Source organism: Lagopus leucura, unplaced genomic scaffold (genome assembly GCF_019238085.1).
Source record: "Lagopus leucura isolate 7727_CA_CO unplaced genomic scaffold, USGS_WTPT01 Super-Scaffold_100004, whole genome shotgun sequence".
Classification (NCBI taxonomy): domain Eukaryota; kingdom Metazoa; phylum Chordata; class Aves; order Galliformes; family Phasianidae; genus Lagopus; species Lagopus leucura.
This window is the reverse complement of record NW_024962264.1, coordinates 14152354-14175046: the sequence shown is the minus strand read 5'-3', so window position 1 is coordinate 14175046 and position 22693 is coordinate 14152354. Positions and strand designations below refer to the sequence as shown.

Below are 22693 nucleotides of genomic sequence, written 5' to 3'. Positions count from 1 at the left end.
GTGATCAATCAGAGGTTCAGGTTGTGACTCAGCAGTTCCCATAGAGCGTCCTTTTAAGAACTTGATCTACAAACATTTGGGTACGTGCACTTCTGTGCATTGGAAAACAGAAACTCTATTCCGAGGACCAGTGACTTTACGATTAAAATATGTCTTTTCAGTGGGCTCATAAAGGCTGGAGACCATTTGAAAAGTTTGGGCTGAGCAGCAGAAACAGTTTTCATGTATGCAGAAGCTAGGCTCACGTACCACACTGCATGCAGTTTGGGTAAGGTACACACACGTGTGTAGGCATTCTGTTTACATAAATGATACATTTTTGTTTGTGATGACCTGTAGAATAAGAAGTAGAGCCTAAACTGAAGAAATGTTAAAAATAGACTTAAGACCAAGCCTTCCTACTTCTCTGTGCAGCTGTTTTTATTCCCTCAAACTACTTCAAGGAAACTGATAACTTAGCTGAAGTTCAGGCAACGCAGTTATTAGTGTCATCTGTACACAAGAGATAACAGTGACGTAATCTTAGTGCAAAGGAAAAAAAAAAAAGTAACGTCACTTGTTTCTTGCAGAAGTTTTTTCCTGAGGAAATGCATGTGGCTTGTAACTATAATGCACCTATGAGCTTCACGTCTTAGAAATTCTTTACTATCTTTTTGGTTTTGCAAGCTATGATATATTGAGAACTATAAAAACAGGAATTCTGCATGTCGAACAGATTTTTCAATAGGAAAACGTAAGTTGAACAGTGTGATGTTATTAATAGAGGTTAAAAATGTGAAAAAATTAAGATATCTTTGGTGTCCTATGTCTGTGATGCATCTAACAGTGGTCCTCAGACCTACCGTGTTAGTGGTTTGTTTGCTTTTTATGAAGAGTCAAACATTATCTTTTTTCCTGAAGCTTTTTTTTTTTTTAAAAAAAAAAGGTAGTCTAGTTGGAACAAAATTACTAAGTACAAAGATATGATATGTAATGATTTGGTCCAAAACTTGGGCTGCATGTGCACCAAAGCCTGTAGAAGTCATGAAGCTGGACAAGAACAAGCAGGCTATTTGGCTCCACAGCACGGTGTTGTGAAATTTGGCTTGGAAAAAGGGGAAGCATCTCACCAGTAGGTAACCCAAGCCCTTCACTTCTGGCTCTATTGGTGACCTTATTACACAGACTGAAGCAGTTCAGATCATGCCAAAAAATAAGAGCTGCAAATCTTCAAGGAATGTTGCAATCATGTGGGGAGGTATTAAACAGGTTTAGACTATTCCAGAGCAGGAATTATATCCAAACTACATTTTTTGTCTTGGACATCAGTGTCCTTTCAACCTACTTTCAGTAGCCTAGCATATTTTGGGTGGTTTTTTTGTGCTTCATGCTCTTGTTGCTTACCTAAACTTTCACAGTTCAGTGTATCTGTTCTGTGCTATGAAATGTAAACAGCATTAGTGTAGTAAGCACCTTGCTAAGTATGATTCAATTTGGTGACACATAGCTTTTAAACCTTCTGTCAACTAATTCCTTTCTGAGATGATCTTCAAACTGAGTACCATGTGTTACATTTGATATATCGGTTTATTAGAAAACATGAAGTTTGAATAGCAATTGATGTATATAATAATTCTGTGAGTATAATATGTAGGCTCAGGGGAAAATCCTAGCTTTCTGGTAGTTACTGAAGAGAGAAATTTAACTCATGCTTTTGGACTCAGTGTTTTTGTACAAAGTGTAGGTAAATGGAAAGAATTTTTTAAAAAAGACCAATATCAGTGTTGTCTTCCCGGAGCCAGGCTTCTAGAGTTCCTGATAGTAAAGTATTAGCATTGCTGTGTGTACTTCCTGTAGCCTGATCTTTGCAGTCTGCTGTTTTCTCATGGAAAGACAGGGAAAAAAAAAAAAAGAGAGAGAGAATTCAGAGAATATCTTTGGGAATTTTTAATAGATTTAAACCATAGAAGCTGCTATACTGATTGCCTTGTGAAGGGTAACCCACTTGCTTGGTTACTGGTCTCCCTCTCTGGGGACAGTATGTGGCAGATGTCCCCACTGTCATTACTTGCTCGTTCTTCTCACAAGAAATGCCAGGGCTTGTGTGACTGTTGATCTTGGTTTTATCGTGTTGTACGAGGTTTGGGACCTTTTGCTGTCACTGATTCCCTTCCCTGAAATCAAACCTCTGCAAACAAGCTATCTGTAATATCTGAGCATGTGTCAAGTACTAGTGAGTGCACAATACTTACAGCATTTTTTAAAGCACTCATGAAAGGTGTTTAAATTCCTTTAAATAGTGGGAGGACCCCAAAGAACACAAGAAACTGCTTTTTGTAAAGTATGAAATAAACATGTAAAGGTGCAGTGAAATCATCACGTTAGCTCCGGCCTCGGAGTGTGGGAGAGAAAATAAGTCCTGTGCTCCCTCTGTGCATCTGTCTGTCAATATGTGCTGTGTTACAGATGTTATTGATCCAGAGCACTACACCGGCATGCCAGTACAGGCTGTACTCTGGCATGTGACTGCTCTGGGGCTGGCACTCTTTCCATCTTTCCTGAGTTTATCTCCTGTAAACTTTTTCCCTTACTGTGCTGTGGCTGAAGACCTTGCTCTCTTAAGTAGCTGGGCCCTCCTCCAGAAGAGATTTGACACACTGTGGGCTCACCTTCAGCTTTGGCTGAGGGCAGAGATGCTGGTGTGGTTGGTTGAATATTTGAGAAGCCAAGTGGGCTAGAGCTGTGACTTTATTCCTTATATAAGGACACTGTGCTCGCTGCAGGATGTAAGCATTCCCCCCTACAGATACCAGGTTACAGACAGCTGGCACACTGCCTTCATGCCTGTGCTTGCACTTCCATGGGAAGAAAGTACCCTGCCTCCAGTTGTCAAAGAAAACTAAATGTGCACTGCTTGAAAAGCATATCCTGGATAAAAGCGCGAGAGATTTTTTTGTGGCTTGTGCAATTTGAGGAGCAAACATCGATGTTTACCCTGTGCCAAAATCTGCCCACATAAGCAGATCAGACTTTTTAAAAATGTTGTTCTGGAAGGTCAGAGACTATTTCGTTTGCTGTGGTTTTTTTGCTTAGTCAAGCAAAGTTCACAGGAGCCAGAGGAATGATTTGATTTCCAAGTTTTCTTCATTCTTCACTGTATGCTTTGTTAAATACATCTGTGGTAGTCTCAGCTTTGCGCAGTAGTGAAGAAGCTCTACCTTCTAAACAAGCAATAAACCCCTTTGTCAATTTTTAAAAAAATATCACTTCCAAATTGCTGAATGAATGGTATCAAATGACTGAGGGGCTGTTTATCTCCTGAGTGTCTTGTGTTATGTGCACAGAAGATGTGCAAGCTGTTTGAGGTATTGCTCTGAACCTTTTTGTGTGCAAAGGCTCTCCCACCTGCTACAGCTCATGTTGCTTTTCTGGAGTCAGAGGCAGAACTTTGGTTTTAGACACATCCAATGTGCAAATGCAGTGTTAACAAGAGTTGACCTTCTGTAGTGTATATGCTTCAACCAGCGCTGAAGGATTACACAACTGTAATGTGTTAGGGCTGAGTCATGACACTGTCTCTGCACTTTGCCAGCAACCATTTTCAGCTGTATCTCTTTAACATAGTTTATTTGCAAAGAAGGAAGTAATTCCCTACCTGTCAAGGGTACTGTGGGTTTCCTTATGTTTGTGTTGTTTGTTTGTTTGTTTGTCGTTGTTTCAATAGAGTATTTCTGATAGACTCTGATAAGCTCTCTCGAATAACAACACTCAGCACGGGCCACTTGCTGCATGCTTATGTGGCTCACTGAGATACGGGCTGTCCCATGGCTCCTCTCCACCCTTTTTGTTTTCTTTTTCTGATAGAGATGGAGTAGAGAAGGTGTAAGGGTTCTTTTGTCCTTGATACCTTGAGCCTCTTCGTTCCTCCTCCTGTGGACTTTCTCACTGCACGGTTTCTGCCTGCATACACACAGTTTAATATTGAAGCTGAAGTTCCTTTAGATTAGACAGTGTGGTGCTGCTTGATGAGCTGCCAGGCAGGCACGTGTGTATGTTTTAACTGAGATTTGATCTGCAGCTACCGCACTGTCATTTGCCTGAGGTTTTCACAATGCGTTCTTCCTGTACTAGGGGCATTACCTTGGCTGCTAATTACTTCTCTCATCATGAACAAAATTGTGCTGTTTACCTTAAAGGTGATGCATCAGCTTCATCCTGCTTAACTCGCAGACCTGCAAGTTAACCGCCTGCTTACGGCTGTTCCCCCGAGGTTCTTGCTCTACTGGTTTTCCGTCAGCTTCCACTTTGCAATTAGAGTCATTTGGAAGCACTCAACTTTCAGTAGCTGTACTTTTCGATGCCTGTTCCCACTTCACTTAAAAATGATTATACAATGTGAAACGTTGCATTTCTGTGCAATGATTGTCTTCGCCTTGCAAGAATATTTTAAGATATCTGTGTGTAAAATGTCATAGAGGTATACTTTGTACTCTGTTATAATCCAGGCCAAAGGAGAGGATGCAGCTTAATCATTACAGACTTTGGACAGGGAGGCATGACTTTTGGTTTCTATTCTTGGTTTTACTGCTGACTTAACATGTGACTTGTGCAAGTGATTTAACCTCTGTGTGGCCCAGCTAGCCCACACATAAAATAAATATTATAATCTCTGCTTCTCAAGTTTTGTCACTGAGGGCACTACAGTAGCCTGTTGCGAATACCCTGTTTGATGATGTGTTAAACATAAAGTGCAGCTCTGCAGATTTGTTTTTCATTCTTTCCCATCCATGCCCCTTAATGGCACTCTTCTACTTACCGGGATACCGAGCCAGTGGCCTCTCACAACAGCTGCATTTGAATAAAACAGAGGAACTGAAAACCATAAGAATGAGGCTTGCAAGTGTAGGAAAAAGCACATCTTTATGTGTACAGCCTCTGACTCGGCAGTTCCCTTCCACAAGCAATCATGGTAGAGTAAAAGGAAGTAACACACTACCTGAGCCTGGTGTTTCCGAGCTCAGGCATACCAAAATTCAGCTCTTGCAGTTATGGAGAAGGAAAAAAAGCCAGAGCACAAATGAATTTTTGTGGATGACTTTGTGTGATGGTCATTTGCCATGCTGCCATAAATGATGTGCTTGAATTACAAAAAACTGACGTGCGCATTTCTCTGTAGTCCGTACATAAGCTACATGAGCAAGTGGTTAGTGCAAGGGCTTCTGCAGCAGTTAAGAATATTCTACTGAAGCAATGTGTAAGTCATAAAGATTTATATGTGCCTGAGTTAAAATCTTTTCTCCCCTGCTTGTGTGAGAAGATCAACTACGGACAAAATGGACTTCAACAGGGCCTGGCCCAACAGTGCAGCTCCTCTGCAAGGAGTAATGGAAGCAGATTCCAAATATAAAAGGAGTAGCTGGTATTATAAAATTTTAAAAAAGAAAAAAGTGAATGGAAATATTGTAGCAGAAACTGCTGCAGCAAATGTTTTCCACTAAACCCTACACAAAAGTGCTAAAAAGCCACATATTCTTTCCTGGAGTTTGTGCATCTGCTCAGAATCAATAGTTGAGAGGGAGAACTTACACTGTATAAACATAAAAGAAAATTTAAATAAAATTTAGTATGGATTATGCCTAGTAAAACAACTTGGAGAAGGGGCTGCAGAAGTTCAGCATGTTAGCATGTTCTTTCCTGACGCATACTTTCCAGATGCTCCTAAAACAAATGTCAATACTGATATAGAGATGATTGAGAAAGATGCAAATTTACTTCAAGTGTGAGGTTTTATTAGAACAGAGTGCACACTTGAAGTGTAGAGGTCATTATTAGAGATTAAGGCTGAAATTCTGCCCCCACTACTGACCATGGCAAAATCCCTACTGATTCTATGTATGGCAGATTTTTACCCATGGTCTTGAAATTTAGCCAGCAGAGGCAGCAGAAAACTGCTATGTGGTCGTCTCTCCTTTTTTGATTTTCTCTTCGGTAGTCAGGTGTTTAAGGCAGAGTTACAATTTTTGTCTGCCCTGTGTGGCTTGTTTTTACCATCCTCCTTTGTCACCACAGGCAGTCCACCTGTCTTAGCAGGTTGAGCTGGGTGCTGATTTTATTGAGAAGTTAGGGCGGATCACTCATACAGTCACTTCTGCTGTCTGATGTTTTTAGGCAGGAATCATAATGGTGTCCTAAGCTGATAAAGCTGCTTCTGAAGTGAACAACTCATCGCGAACTACGCAGATCCCTTTTTTGAGAGCTGACTTCTGTTAATGATGCCCATGGCTTACCCTGGCATGCTTCATCACATACTTTCTTGTTTTACCATAGCTATATTGATATCAAACTTTATATCTGTAGTATTTGTGGTAATGGATGTTTCGTCCAGTATTTTTGGACATGTGAGTACGTTATTCCAGAATGGTGTCAGTGATTCCATATGCAGAGACAAAACAGACACATACTCTAGAAGATTGGGGTATTCCTTGCTTGGGTACATTTCCTTCCTCATAAAGCCCAGACTATCTGTGTTTGCAATGCAGAAAGCTCACGTTCGGTGAGCTTTAGAAAGCACATTTTTAGCCCCTACTTACTAAAATATGGTCCACCATCTAGAACGTGTTATTGTTGTGCTTTCTACATGCATGGCCTTGCATGGATTCCAAGGAAAATGCTTCCTAAACTACAACACATAACTTAAACTTGGCTGTGTATGCAAAGGAAAACCAATTAATGATAAAAATATTGTTTCAAATCCAAGGAGTTTGAGACAGGAACATTGTTATTGCTCTCCCTGAAGAAATCAGAGTGCATTCATATATAATGTTTTCTCAGCAGCCTGCTCTGAAATTTCCTAGAAAGAATTAAGAGAGGTGGCACAACCAGTAGTTTCAATGATCCATTACATTAACTGAACCTCTTAAATGAACCAACAGAACTCATATTCATCCTAAGGAGTTCATGAGTGCCCCAGGGGTTGACTGCCGAGTGAGGAAGCGCTGACCATGGGTCTGTATGGAGCACGGCAACAGGTCTGTGCTGACCCGATAATACACATCAGGGAGGCCTGTGCTCTCTGTCTGCTTTAGCAGCATTGGACATTAGCATTGGAGGAAGGTTTCTGGAATCTCAGGGAAAAGACGATGGGTAATAAAAATGTCACCCTGGCAATAGGGGGCAGATAACAAGATCCAGTGTGTGGCACGGGCAAACACCAGGGATGGGGAAAGCTGAGGCCCTGAGCCTTGCAAATACACAGGATGCCTGTGGAACTGCTCCCGTCTGTGCCTTCAATGTTCTGGGTTCCAAGAGTAAGAGAACAGAGAATTTTTTAGGATGTGTAGGAATGGGAGCCCTAGTGGGTGCCGGGCAGCTGTTACGCATCTGTGCAAACTTTATCACCTGAACTCCTCTGTTGGACCCAGACTGGTGATTACTGGGCAGGCCTAGGTGGCTGCACACAAACGCTGTGCTCACTGTGCTCTGCTCTGTAGTTCTGCTCAGCAGGGAAGCAGCCCCTTCTCCCCGTGCAGGGAGTACAGGTGCACGGTGTGAGGTAAAGTTTCGGTATGCAGAAACAGAATATCTGCATTCAAATATTCCTTATGGTTATGGAAAGTTTGGTGTGGAATTTAGTACCAATTTATGATCATTTCCCATCCTGCTAGAAAGATGTGGCAACGGCTCTTCTGGTGGGCCAGCAGTGAGGGAGCTGCAGGTGCCGCCTTATTCGTGCCCTGGCCGTTGTTTGCTATGGACGTGCGTTACAAAACTACCGCGTGCCTCAGCTTCTTTGCCTGCAAACCACAAAATGCGCGGTCCGCGGGGAACACCGTACCGCGTCATGAGCCCGCCCGACACGCACCGGGCGAGCGGAGCGGCCAGCCCCGGGGCCGTGCCACACGCCCTCCCCTTCGCGCTAGGGCGCGGTGCGGCCGCCGGCCCCTCTGTGCCGGGCCCGCTCGGAGTTGCTGCCGCTGCCCGTGGCCGGCCCCCCTTCCTCGGCTTCCCGTTTTGGCAGGGGATTAAAGCAGCTCCCCCCTGTGGCAGCAGTGACCCAGAAACGAGTTTGATTCACGGAGTCCTTCCTCCATAACAAGTACAAACGTCAGTCAGAGGGAGTCTCCGGCGGTGTGTGTGTGTGTGTGTGTGTGTGTGTGTGTGTGTGTGTGCGCGTGTGTGCGCGGCGCGCACGGCCGCTTTCCGCGCCCCGCCGCCGCCGCGCCGAACTCATGCGGCGGCCCCGCGCCCTCCGCGCAGGGGGAGCCCGGCCGCGCCGCCCGCCGCCGCCCCGCCGCCAGCAGGTAACCGTGCCGCCGCCCCGCGCCGCCGCAGCGCCCGCCGGGGAGCCGCCAGCACAGCCATATTTGATGGGTTTTTTTGTCGCTCCGGAGGCGGCGGGAGAGCAGTTGGGTGCCGAAGGTCGCTGCCTAGTGGAAATAAGAGAGTACGTCATTAACATGGCGCCGCGGCAGAGCGGGGCGGGAGGCGGCCGAGTTGCGGCTCCGCTATCCCGCGCGCAACTTGTGCCGGGCTGAGCGGGCAGAGGGAGGGAGAAAGGAGGGAGAGAAGGGGACCCGCGGTGTCGCGCTGCGCTCCGGCCCGGGCTGCGGGCTGCGCCGCGGGCAGCGCCTGCCGCGAGGAGTGGGGTGCGCCGGAGCCGCTCGGGAGGAGGAGGGCGGCAGCGGTCCCGCCGGAGCCGCGCCGGGAGAGGGCACGGCCGGCGGCTGTCACCGCGGTCCCGCGCGTCCCGGAGCCGCCCCGCCGCTCACCGCGGGAGGAGGGGCTGTGCGCGGAGCAGCGCGCTTACGCCGAGCGCCGGTTGGGACTCGGAGGGGAAAAAAACGCTTCGACAGCGTAAAAATCGCCCTCGTTGGAACGGGGCACAAGTTGTCACTCGGGCCAGGATTGGGGGGAGGGGGTGCGGCGGGCAGCAGGTGCAGCGGCCCCTCGCGATGCGTGTGCCCGGCGCCGCCCCGCCCGCCCGCACTCGGGGAGTTTAAAGGCGCGCGGGGCGAGAGCGGCCACGTGGGGGGCGCGGTGCAAACTTGGCGGGGCCGCGGGGCAGCTGCCGGCGGGCTCCTCCCGCCCGCGGTGCGGCACTCTGCCCGCGGGGTGCGCCGAGGGAAAATCGAACGCCGTGGCGGCCGTTGAAACGCGGACGCGGCGGCGGGAGCCCCCCGGCCGCCGAGGCGGCTCCTGCCCCTCGCCCCGCGGCCGGCCGCGGCGGGGTCTCGGAGCCCGGTAACGGTCTGCGCTTCGCGGGGCCGGCCGCGGCGTTTGCGGTGCGAGACAAAGCGCCGCGTCGCCGCCCACGGCACCCGCTGCCGGCATGGGCTCTCCTCTCCCCGCCCGTCCGTCGGCGCCGCGCCGCGGGGCTCTCCGCGTTTCGGGGCGGGCGGAGCGGCGGGCGTTTGTTTGTGCGCAGCGCCTGCTGGCTGCCGCCTGTGACAAGAGGTGATGCACAGTTTCCAGAACTGTCTGGGAGTGGGAGGAGAGACAGACACCGACACGAGCGCGAGTCCCCGCCGCTCGCCCCGGCCCCCCCGTGCTCTCGCGCCGAGAGCGGGGGCGGCGCCGCCGCCGTTCCTGCGGTGACGGCGCTCGGGGCGGTGGAGCGGCGGCGGGGCAACAAGTTTAATTTGCGGCCGGGGCCGAGCGGATTGGTGGCGGCCGGCAGCGGGGAGGAGCGGCGGCAGGGGAAGGAGGCGGGAGCGCCGGGCCGTTCAAATGGAGAGCGGCGGCGGCGCGGCCTGGCTGTTCCGTTCCCTTCGGTGGGGTGGACGTTGGGGTGGGGACGCCGCGTGAGGAGAGGGGAAGAAGAGAGGAGAGGATTGCCGCGCCGCCCCCGGCGGCGCCCGCGAGGCGGCAGATTTGAACTGGTTCCCGCCCGCCTGAGGGCGGCACGCAGCGCGCAGTGGAGGCGCCCGCGGGGAGGAGCGCGCGCGATCGGCGGCGGCCCCCTGCCTCTGGTCCCGGCCCTCGGCTGACAGCGCCGCTCTAGTAAAGTCCCTCGATGGCCCGCAGGTGAGCTCAGCGGGGTTCCGAGCCGCCGGCCGTGCTGTGAGAGCTGCCAGACGTGACGTGCAAATGAGCGGTTCGTGTGGCTGCGCAGCGGCACGAAAATGTGTGGGTTCCCCGCCGGTAGCACTAGAAGTTGGGATCCCTTTTAACGACACACCTTGGTTGGCTTTTTAATTCACAATCAGGAAGGTGCTTCTGTGCCGATTGCATTTATTTCTTTTTAGAGACGAATTTTGCCGGGACTAGGAATAGTGACCACCTTAAGCAGGCGCTGTCTGTTAAGTGAGTGAAAAGCTGCCCGCACTTGCAAACCTGAAGCTTTCACAAAGTGGTGCCAGAACGCGCTCGTTGTGATACTGTTTGGAGAGATTTCTCACCCTTAGCGGGATGTTGTTGGAGCGGTAGGGCTGTGCTCTCGGAGCAGTAAGGTTTTCCCTCTGGCTGCACACACTGCTTGCTCGCTGTTTTTGAGCTTTGTGTAATAGGCGTGTTTAAAATACAATAACCATAATAAACCTCCTTCTCCTTCGCAGCTGCACATTTCCCTTCTAGCTTCTCTGGTTTCATTCCCAGTTTGCTGCAGAAGAAAATGTGCAGTTTCCTCTTGTGCTTTCTCCCAGCTGTTCATCCTGCTGCCTGGTTCCAGTGGGACTGTCTGAGCTGACAGCTCCTTGGTGGCAGGACAGAATCGTGGTGGCTGTAGGGTGGGCTGGGTGTGCTCCCAGAGCTCAATTTGCCGGGACTTTGGGCAGTCGCTTCCCCCAGCACAGCTTGGAAATAGGTATTAGGAACCAACTTTGTACAGGTGCACCAATGAGCATGTGGACCTTGGGTGTGGTGGCCTCAGACATGAGCATGTACTGCTTTTCCTTATCGGGTTTGGGGCAGAGGCGCTGCAGTTAGTGGGAGCAGTCTTAGTGAAGAGTGCTCCCGGCTTGGAAACTTGCTGCCTTTGTTTAAGAAACCTTAAAGGCTTTCTCTCCAAATCTGTGTCTTGGGCTTTTTGTGCTGCAGGCTGTGCCACACAGCACTGTGGTGTTTCACCATAGGTTGAAATGCAGACTCTTCTTTGTGACTATTGAACGTCGCTTTCAAAGCTTTTATTGGTGCTAAAGAGTTTGAGTTAAGTTTTATGTAGGTTGGAATAGTTGATAATATTTTTGGTGTAACTGCGCCTAGAAGAAAACAGCAGTTTTCTCTTCTTGCGCCAGATGTCAGTTCATGAGGAGCAAGGTGATGCCACGACCCAGCTACTGAATTGAGCACAGCAGAGGAAACCAAATGTGTTCATCTGCTGTTCTTGTGATTAAAACTGTGTTATACTTCGATGTACACAGGGAGTGTTCTGAAGTGATCTCTGGTGTACTGGCTGTAATTAGGTCTTTGTTTCAGGGCATTTAGTGTGTTACTTTCAGGAAAAGCCAGTTTTCAGTTTGTCTTCATTGTGTGCATCTGTCATAATTCTGCTTTCTTTCCATCGTGTCTCTGCAGCTGCTCGTTGCAGTTTGTTACATTGACACCTGTTAACACAGTTATGGTTAGTTGTCTGTTAGAGTTTGAATGATAAACTTTCTAAGTGGAGATTTATCCCTGAAGGTACTCTAGTGAGAACTCCACTGTAGAAAGCCTCTGACTTGCAGAAGTAGACTTGTTCAAATGCAGTTATTTTTAAGAATCTGTTTCTTTTTCACTATTGGCATTACAAAGGCTTTGGCACACTTTACATCTCTCTCTTCAGCCATGTCCACTCAGGGTCAAATGGAGTGACAAAGTATATCGTGCCATAACTGCTTAGTAGCAGTGCAGAAAAAAAACCCAAAGAAGTATATATATATGCAACGCATGAGTGTGTGTACATGTGTATCTGTGTATGCTCACCTGCAGTTTTTATGGCATAGTGCCTGGATTTCTGCTCTGAGGAAGCTAGAGTAAAGAATTTGGATTTTGTGTCTTTGCAACTTTCAGTGTGTCTAAAAAAAAAAAAAAAAAAAAAGGGTTTTGGTATTGCTGTGCAGCTTCTGTTGTTTGTCAGTTGTTTCAAATCAATCTGCTGTAGAGGTAGGAAATGAGCAGTGCTGTGATGCTGCAGTGCTCTGTGCTGGGTCGTGTTGCTGTGCTCCCTGTGAAGAGTCAGCAGAAATGGCTGTGTTCTTAGCGACAGCTTGTTGGTGTGTAGGGTGAGATGTTCATGGCTCAGCTCTGCTAGAACATGTAGATCCACTGTGTGTTTGACATTGATTCTGCATTATCATTTCGTCATTCCATTCGTACTGCCTTTTACAAGTGTTGTGATGTAGAGGCTCTCTCCAAAGTGAAGTAGGCAGAAGAAATATTTCAGGCAGCGTAATCTTGTCTTTAAGATGATCACAGTATCAATTCTGCAGTGTTAACTCCAAGGTTAGATTTGTGTGTTTGCTGTTTGCCCAGTCAACAAGTAAAGCCCAGAGCTTGGCTTTCAGACCTAGTGTGATGACATGGGGGGATAAAGCTGCTGGTGTCATCTCTGGAGCATCATGCCTCAGGTGGGGGGTACTGCAGAGCCCACTGCAGGCTGCCTGTCAGCCACATTGCTTGATTTCTGAAACCGTGGCTTTGAAGTGGAGAAGCAAGGGTCCTTCTAAGAAGTGAAGCTGAACTGTTATGCAGAATTCAGTAAGATTCTTATCTGTATCGTAACCAGCTTTGTGAACAAGTCAAAACCTCACGTTGTTGCACTTGTGTAAGCACTGCTGTAAGCTGTGCCAGGAGTGCTCCCTTGTTATGGCAGGATAAGAGGTGAAGGTAGAATCGGCAAAACCTGAGCGCTTCTCTGTTACTTGGAATGGCAGCAAGCATCCAGTTGCTTTTGTGAAACTTAGGACAGGTGCTATTGCGTGTACCACCAGAGTTTTAGTTAGACCAGGGTATAACAGGAAGCTCAGGGATTGCCTGATGCATGGGTGATGGGCAGCCTTCGTTGTGTTTGGGCTGCAGGACTTTGTAGCTCTTGAGCACTGGGCTTACTCTACAGTTAAACAGTATATGGGCAAGTGCCCTTTTCAGGCTGCTGTATGCGTTTGGGAGTAATGGCAGTCGATGAGGAGTCATGGGGCACTGCTTGGTTGGCCGCTTCAGAGACGCACTCGTCTTGTGAAGGCAGTGGGAAGTGGTTCTGTGGCATGTGTGACACACTGAGTGCTTTGTGGGAACTCCACGACCGTTCAGCAATTATGCGGTTGTCTTGAGTTGCTGGGAATTGAGCTCAGTAACCTGGGTGGTTTCCTTCTGTCTCATTGCATCATTTTTACTTCTTATTGGTATGAGTCTTAAAGGTTGGTTTATATGTGTTGCCCTTTTATTGGTATTGTGCTTACATGTGAATTTGCTTTGTTTACATACATGCTTGTAGCCAGCTTGTACCGTTGTGCCACAGTCTTGGTGAGCCCACCGGTTGGAATTGCCAGGCTTACTTCTGTTTCAGATACATGTTTTAATGAGATCAGGGGTGAGTTACATGCATTATATTTGCACCTGAATACATTGATTGTATGTCAAAATCCAGTCAGCCTTCATGATCGGAAGGAGAATTTCAGATAAAGGTAGCACTGACATCCCAGGCTGGGAAGGAGAAAGAGGTGAGCAGTTTTAGTGGAAAGCCTGACATTCTGCCTTCTAAAATATAAAAACCTCTCCTTACTTTTAGTTGCAGATATCCCGCAAAGAATGATGTAGGATAGTCTTCCTTTCCAAAGTGACATGCATTTCCAGTGTCCTCTCAGAGTGCAAACTGTGTGCATGTGGCTGAACAGGGAAAGCCTGTACCATCAATCTGCACCTCAGCAGCAGCAGTCTGTGGTTAGCCTTGCTGCACTTCTTGTGTGACTGGGAGGTCCCTGTTAGCTGCCCGCAGCCTGTGGTGTTTGGGGCAGAGGGACTGTGTGTGGTACCGCAGGAGAAGCGGCATTTCCGTCTGCGTGGGTTATTCTTGTTAGCTGCAGATGGTGTATTCTGGGCTATGGGCTTGAGCATCTGGTGCACGATGTTTAAAAGGAACAGTCTGAAGTTATTTTAGAAGTCAAAAAATGCTTTATTTCTTTTAACGACAGAACATCTAGGGGTTAATCGTGGGGGGTTTAACAGTTGCTTAGGGCAGCCAAGTGCTGCTTTTCTGTCAGCAATGTAGCTCCCTGAAAACGCAGTGAAGTTCAAAGGTAGGGAAGGATGATCTACGGATTCCAACTCTCCTTTTGTATGCATCTGTAAAAGAATCTCACACAAACTTCATTGAATCGTGCATTTCCTTTTAATGTTATATTTGGGGATGTAGGCTTTTCAATACAGCTGTCTTTAGAAACCTGCCTTAGAGTGGATGGGTAAATGAACTGCCTTATTGAACAGTGTACTCCAGAGAAGTGGCTGCTGTGCTGGCTCATCTGACTACTGGAGAATAGCTAGCTAATCCTGAGGGCTTGACAGGGAGGGTGTGAATACCATTTGCTCCTTTAAATAGCAGTCAGGGAAAAAAAAAGCAGCATCGTTTGCTGTATTTTTTTTTATTTTTTTAAAAAGATACACAGTAGAAAGGAAAAGCTTCTGGATGTTCCTTATTTCATGTATTTGCTAAGTATGGTTAGGAGAAGATGAACTCAGAATATACTTGTCCAAAGAGATGCAGGGAGCAGAATTTTGGATTTCCTTGTTCATCCCAAGGCTGTGAATGTTTCCTCTGTGTGTATATGCAGTGTTACTTTGCTTTAGATTGCTTACTTTTCAGACCATGTTGAAAAGAAACAAGAAGTGAGGATTTTGGCCAGGAATATATAAGTAGCATTTATGAGACAGTCTAGGTATTTTTTACTTTATTCCATATCCCTTTTATTTAGTTTACAGGAGATATTTCCATACTAATGGAATATGCTCTTTTAGTTTGGTGGTATTCACACTTGTTTCAGTTACAAGAAAAGTATGTTAGAAAAAGTGCGTTGAGAAGCTGGGTTCTGGCCTGATAGCAGCTAGTTCTGTCTTAGCCCAGTTTGGATCTGAGTTGTTGCTTTCCGGTATTTCATAAGTAACCGTATGAGTACTTGGCTCTGGAATGGTCCATTTATACCAGATCCCTTCAGAGGATTGTGATGTTCTGTGCTGGTGTGTGTGTTTTTTCATTGGTGACCTTTCTGCTTGTCATAGATAGAAAATTCTGGTCTGCTATTCTTCTGGGCTGAATTCTTTACACACTGTAAGAGGCTGTCATTAATGATTCTTCATTCTCTGCCGTCAGAAGTTATATGTGAACTTTTACACGGTGGTGATGACAGATCTTGGTGAAATATTCACCAACTGTTCAATTTAATATAGTATAATATCAGAAAGGAGGAAATCTTGCAGTGCTTGGGCTCTAAAAGCAAATTGGAATTTACTGTAGGTGTAAAATAGTTTCAGATTCAGTTGCTTATGTGTTCCTAGAGAATGGAATGAATTGGATGAATTCTGTCTCAAAAATGCTTATTTCTGTGTGAATCCCTTTCTGAAGAGAAGATTTATTTCTGGTTTTTGTTTGTTTTTGTGTGTTTTGGATGCTTTTTTTTTTTTTCGGGAGGGGGGAGGGGGGGTTGGAAGTTGAGAGTAGTGTCAGGCTTTCTTCTCCTCACTTTGAGAATTACTCTTCAAAGTTGAAAGGGTTCTCCTGGAGTTTACTACCATGAGTCATTTCTCATTGAACAAAGTAAAGTAGTTACAAATCTCCTGAAGTGGTCAATGAGAAGAGCTTTGCTGAGAGGTTTCTGGGAAATTCCAGCTCACGTGGAGATTAAGAGGTTGGGCTTTCTGCACCCACCTAGAAGCAGAAGTGTTTTCAGCATCTGATTTTCAAGTCCGTGCTCTGAAGGCACATACTAGGGCTTTGCTGCTAGCGGAACACTCAGACCTTGTTGATAGCACAATTGATACATGGCAGGCAAAGGCTCAGGGGATTTGATGTTCTATCTGGAGTCCTTGTCAGTTCAGCTTAAAGTGGATGTGCCTTTCTGCACTTCTTGTCATGTTTTTTCTGCTTTTCAACTTAATCCTTTTATTAAGTGTTTACATACAATGCTGACTGGTTATTCACAGCTTCCTATTTGTTTTTTCCCTGAATTTACTTCCATTCTGCAGTACACACAGAATACCAGCACCGTGTGAGTAGCCAATACAAACATAAGGAACGTTTGCCTTTCCATCGCTGGTTTGTGTGCAGCTGAGCTCACTATTACTAGAATTCACCAACTTTGGAGCTTGGAGGGGCAGTGTTATCAGATGATGGTGTGATTCCTGAAAAGTGTTTAGGCAAGCTGGTGGACATGTGCCTGCAGGAGGAATTGACTGTGACCTTAGAGATGGTACCTTCTGGAGCATGTATGATCCATGTGTAGTTTTTCTGTGGAAGCTTGGCTTGCTATGCTGGTGTTTTTTTTTTTCTTTTATGCAAGGAGAAGACTTTAATCTTTGACGTTGCAAATCTAGCACTTAACACAAAAATAAGATTGTTCCAAAGGCATATCTGCCAAAGTAAATATTTACTGAGATGGTTAAAATGTTACTGTATTGCAAATCTAGTGTCAGGAATGGGTAGTGTGAGTTAATTTACTCAGATTCTTAGTGGTGTTCAATCTCTGAGAAACAAATATGCTTCTGTTTTGGGGTGGAAGAGTTGGTGGACCTGTCATTATACCCTCCAGTTTTTTTCACCTGCTCAGAGGGTAATTACCCAATTAAGTGCCTTGGAGATATTCACTGCTCGTATTTCAGATGCTGCTTAAAGTTGTTTGTTTTCCTTTATGTGTTGTAAATCCTCCGATGCCATCAGAAACACAGCCTGATGACTGCGTGTTATTATCTTGAGTTAAGTGCTGTCTGGTTGCTTTGCAGGCTGCCTGCTGTTTCCCGGGGAGATCATGAAACGACGTCGGCTTCCTAGCAGCAGTGAGAATTCTGACGACAATGGCAGTAAGTGCTCCTTTGTTGTAGAGTGCAGTAGGTTATGAGTTGGAAAATGCTTTTTAATACAGTGTTTCATGTGGCAGAGGCACTTTGCGTTGGTTGGCCTGGTGGAAACACGTGTGAGGAACCAGTTTTAAACTTGGTTGTTCTGAGTGCGTGTGGATGTGCGTTTGGGATTCCCCCCACTGTATTAACTGCCTGATGTTAATTAATAAGACAAAGCATGAGAAGTTGGTCTTTGTTTCTCTTTTTGCGTCTTCAGTTGTCATCAGCATAATATACACAAGGACAGAACTTGGGTAGAGACATGTGCTAACCTTGTGCACACATCAGTATTTGGTATAAGATTGTACTAGGATTTTAAGTCTGCTTCCATGTTCTCATACTTTTTTATGCAGTTGGAAGGTATGTTGCTGCAGACTTCAGCAGTAAAGACTGTTGGCACGTGAAAATATTTTGTTTCCATTGAAGATTATTTTACTTAATGCATAACTTTCAACAATCTGAATTCAACGCATCACTGATTCAAATGTACGATTTTTCTTTAAAAACCAAACAGAAAAACAGCATTTCCGTATTGATGTAACTAACACTGAGCTCTGTGTGGTCTCTCTCAAGTTTGGATTCCAGGGGCCTATAATCTTTCATTTATTTAATTAAAAAAAAAAAAAAAAAAGGCAGTTTGGGAAATGTATAGATGTGCCAAGGTGTTTTCTTTGCCCCAACAAACAAGGTGATTGTATTTGACTGTGGAACTGCTTATCCAGTTGTCAGAGCTATTTTCCTGCTTTTAATTTGACTTTACTGGGTGCACGTCTTCACATTTTGAACCTGGTTTTGAGTAAATAAAAGAAGGTGATGGGAGATTTTTCCATGTGATTTTGAAGGATTTAGTCTGAAGATGTAGCCCTGCACTATGGCCCCAAACGGGTGACTTCCTCACCTGCATGCATTTCCAAGAAGCATCTGTGCTGCATGGAAGAGCTGCTCAAACAGCTCTTAGGGTCAAATCAGTGCCTTACACCAACCCTACACAAACTATAGCTGAAATGAAGGAGTGATAAAAAGGATTGAAGGAGGTGAGAAGTAGCAAGCTGATCAGGAGCTCATCCATATAAGGATTAGCTATTAAAGTTGGGTGGGATTTAGTTTGGTTTTGCAGAACTACTTGAGGTTGGAACATTTTGGAAGACATTTGTTTTTCTTCCTTAGAATATTAGCTTGGATTATTAAAAACAAACAAACAAAAAAAGTAAATTGGTATGTTTCTATGAAGAAAAGAAGTATTCTTCACCCAAAAAAACGTATAGTACTACTTGTAAAGTAGACAAGTAGCAACAAATGTGATGTTAAGCATTAGAATTTTGCTCTACTGTATTCTCATTCCCTCTCTGACAGCTTTATGTAATAGTATTACATTTTGATAATAATCTTTATTTTTCACTCTGTTTTTAGTCTTTGATCTCCCTTCATGTGCCTTGTTTTTCACACTTCACCGAATATGCTATGAAGTAAATACTCTGAGTTGAAATTCTGCAATAAATATTGCTGACTGATCTGCTAGTGGTTATAATACTTGTTTGTAATATCTTTACATATATAAATGTCTGAAGTAGAGCTCTGTCTGGAATAGTTGGGTAAGTCAACAGCTCTATGTTTTCTAAAAAAAAAAAACAAAAAACCAAAAAACAAACAAACAAAAGAAACCCCAAAAAGCCCCCCACAAAGCTATATTTTTATCTGTTCCATAGATCAAGATCTAAGAAAATGAAATAGGGAAAAAGAAAAATCTTGCCCTTTTATAATTAAAAGCATCCTAAATAGGAATAACTGTTTCTTGAATAAATTATATGGCAAAAAACAGTGAAATTTTAGAAGTATTTTCAAGTATTGTCAGAAGTAATATATCAAATAACACAGCAGTTCTGTTTCATTACTCTTCCTTTTTTCTTTGCCTAATGCTGTTGTTTGTCCTTTTATTGAGGCAAATTTTACTGGGAAAATTTCAGATACAGGTTCATTTATGTTCGTTCTATTACTATACACATGTGGGAAAAGTTAAGTTAGTAATCAGAAAGAATGTGACCAGAAGAGAATATATATTGTACGGCCAGCATCTCCAAGGTTTCTTGTCTTTCATGCTTTCATGAGAACAATTTCTGACATTCAGGTCCTTTTCCTCCACTTCTGCTTTGATAATGTCCTTACATATTTGAACTCCAAAGCACTTGCCTGATGGTTTTTACCTTAGTTTAATCTTTGCTCATCTGTAGTAGAGTTACTGATCAGTCTTGCTATGTTAATTTCTGTATGGAGATCTATTATTACTTCATCAGTAGTATTTCTGATGCACTGTGCTGCTATTGGTGTTATGCAGAGTAAGCAATTTTTTTTTGTTTTGCCTAAAAGTCAAAAGGTAAACATTTCAGGGCTACTTGTTTGAAGTCCTTAAATAGCAAATAAATAGCAAAAGCTAGCTATTTTTCTTTCTTAGAGATCCCACAGATAGAAAACAATTAAATAGACTATTCTAAGCTCTTCAAACAGCTGCCTTCTAATTGAAAAGTTGCAGTTTTAATCAACACTTAGTTGGAATCCTGTTGCCAAACGTCTGTTTCCCTTCAGTCATTAGCACCTCTTGACCCTCCAGTTCCTCCTTCACATTGAACTCACTAGTTTCTTGGCTGAAAGTTCTTCACTACGCTCCCTCATCTTGTGAGGTGACGACTGGCACCTAGAAATAGGATTTTTTCTGTTCTGAAGTTGGCTTTTCATACTGTACTTTAGTAGACTGTGAGATCAGGCATCTTGGATTCATTACAGGCATCGCTTGGTGTTGTATTGCTGGAGTAACCTGCACAATGATACTTGTTTGGGTTGGAATAGTGCTGCCAGGAAAATGTTTTGACATGAAGAAATGAACTTTATTTTAATTGAACTCAGGAGCCTAAATATTTATAAGGTAATAGAAACTGTACTACTAATAATGCTGTTTATCTACAAAAGTAAATAAACACTGAGATCTTGTTTTCTGCTTTGTGACTACAAGGTGATCTGAAAAGAAACCTCAAACCCCAAGCTCTAAGAACGTATTACACTGAAGATTTAAGCACATCTGTAGTTCTTCAGAGGAAGAAAAGGTTGTTCTACTTCTGTAAGATGAAAGAAGAGTGAATTGTTACTGTTTAGAAGTAAAATATTATCAAAACAGAAACAAGTTTACTAGCATGGCTGCAGTTCTGGAGTATATGCATTTTTTTTCTTACATATTTCAGTGGGGGGCAGAAAGAGAGGGAATGAATATTATTTACAGTATTTTAAAACCTTGAAGCTTAAGAGCCCTGCTTTTCTCCTTACCACTTCTTTTTGTCCTCTGACTTGATTCTTTCCTATATGTTAAGGGTAAACCAAAGGCCAACAGAAGTGTATAGCTTACATCCCTCAGTCTAAGTTGTGCTGCGCGTTGTTGAGCTGTGTCCCCTTAAAATCTGACATCTACATTTAGACACAAGACCAAAATAGCGTATTTGAAGCACTGCGCAAAAGATGTCAGAGTTGTGCACCTCGGTGCTGCAGTCAGTCCCTGGATATCTCAGTGTGTTCTCGGAGATTCCATTTTCTGAAATTATAGGTCACATTTGAACATCTTACCCATGGAATAGAATTGAACAAAAAATGGCTCCAGACATACTTCAGGATTTTGTACTTTTTGCCTGAGTACAAACAAGAGGAATAGTTTTGGGAGATGCTTGGGGAAGGATTTAAGATTTTTTTGATGTCATTTATTTACATCTGGCAACTTCTTAGTTTTTGTCCCTTTCCAGGTAATGTATTGCAGCAACTGTAATAGATGTCTGAAAGAAGGACTGAAGAGGCTTGCAGATGGAAAGTACTTCTAGGCTTTGTAACATGTCAGTCACGTCACTTCTGAGAAATGAAAGATTTAATATTTAAGGATTATGAAATATAGGTGTGTGAGTTAGATGTACCCTCATGCTGTCATTGCTAAACTAATATTATTTTAATTGCAAACATCTTGCCTATATCCATTGCTTTAACTCAGTGACTGGAATCTTTGGTAAGAAAGGGCTTTTCACCCCCTGGACTTGTGTTGTTTGGGATGGATCCCAAAGTGCCATCACAAGCACTGCTGAAAACGTAACCTTAGGTGCATGCGTCGTTTTTGTGTGGCAGTTACTTAACAGTGCAGGTAATGCTGTGCAGCACTTTGGAAGCAAACACAACATTCCTTGTTTTTCAGTTGAATGAATTGCTGGATGAGGGATGGTGTTTAAACAATGGGTGTAAGGCAGTTGTAGCACTAAGATTTGAACAGAGCAGTGTAGAAGGTGTGGCTTTTGGAGTGATGACAGAGGGTCAGAACTTACTGCTTAGTTCATGACTAGGCTTGCTGGGATAGATGCTTAGTGATGAAGTTGCACTTTGATTGGAAAGCTTTACCTGGTTTGATAGGCTATTCAGAATCACAGAACACCTATTGTATCTGAGGAGGGGACTTACATATCCTGATCATCGTAGGCTTTGGAGAGGCACGTGTTTCTTTACAAAACTGCTAGTACTGAGTGTACCGAACTGCACTTGGATTATAAGTCTCAACAACATAACATTGTCAGCCTGTAAAGCTACCTTGAGAGATGCTGAAATTGGCTTCAGTTATCTGTAGTGAAATTGACAATAAAAGTTCATACACACCAATGGTAGAACAACGCTGTAATGGGGAGCCTTGGGCTGAGGTGCTAAAATGGCACTTAGGTCCAGTGATTTAAAAAAGAGTAAGATGGACTGTTGGAATGGTGATATGTCTCTCTGTGGTCTCTTGTTCTTTCAGATTATAAAACTCAAATGTGTGCCACTGAGAAAAGTGATGACAGAAGGCAGCTTGTATTGAACTGCTGTGGCAGTGTGCAGAGGCTGCTCGCTGCATGCATCGGGTACTGAGCAATTGAGCATCAGTGTTGTAAAGCTGCAGAGATCGTATGGATCCACGCAACAGTCAGCACCTGCAATTGGATAGCTGTGAAATAACGTTATTTTTTTCAGTAGTGTCAGTATTGACAAGTGAAAGGCAGTTGCTTTTCCTCATTTGATCTTGAATGAGATTATTGCATAATAGTATACTATTATCTACAAAGATAAGGACAAGTGCTCTAGCAAGAGAATCATGAGAAGGAGAATTTGGCTTTATAAAATGTACTCTTAGGCTCTGTTTGTGTATGTTCTGCATTCTCAGTGATAAGATCTGAAGATAAGTGTGCAGACAGCTCTTCCTATACCCAGCATAATGGAAAACTGCTGTCAATCTGTTTGCATTTTCTTTGTGCTGGAATTCTGATCTAGACATGCAGAGTTATGTCTAAATGATATGAAGCCTTCTTGTAAGCAGTTGTGGGCCAGGCACTAAATGAGAAGACTGTGAGCATCTATATTTTCTCTTCAGACTGCAGCTCTGTCTGACAGTTGGCAGCAGCACCTACTTTGTCTCAGAGAGCTGAGAAGGGATATAGGGATCTGGAAATGCCAGTGTTGAGCAGAAGTGACAGCCAGACATGCATCCATGCCAGAGGTGTTTTGCTCTTTTGCGCTGCGTGGTGTAATGATGGAGCAGGATTGTATTTACAGTGAGAGAAGTGCTTTCAGACGCAGGGTGATCTGAGTCTTTGAAGTGTTCAGAAGCTGCAGCGGCAGGTAATTCCGCAGGGGCACAGCTGGGTGCTTTGCA

The 22693-nt window shown here is 44.6% G+C and overlaps 1 protein-coding gene across 5 annotated transcripts in view; it reads left to right on the top strand.

Annotated features, from left to right (window-relative positions):
• Positions 1–557: 557 nt before the first annotated feature.
• JADE1 (jade family PHD finger 1) overlaps positions 558–22693 on the top strand; it is a 52591-nt gene continuing 30455 nt past the window's right edge. The window contains exons 1-2 of one of the 5 annotated variants that reach the window (XM_042870524.1): positions 558–733; positions 16882–16959. In XM_042870524.1, the coding sequence (XP_042726458.1) occupies positions 16908–16959 (52 nt within the window). In that variant the 5' untranslated portion in view covers positions 558–733; positions 16882–16907. Of the gene's footprint in view, positions 734–8004; positions 8083–8260; positions 8280–8323; positions 8423–9930; positions 10003–16881; positions 16960–22693 lie in introns of those variants that run through there. The other 4 variants (XM_042870527.1, XM_042870528.1, XM_042870525.1 and 1 more) reach the window with 4 other exon arrangements.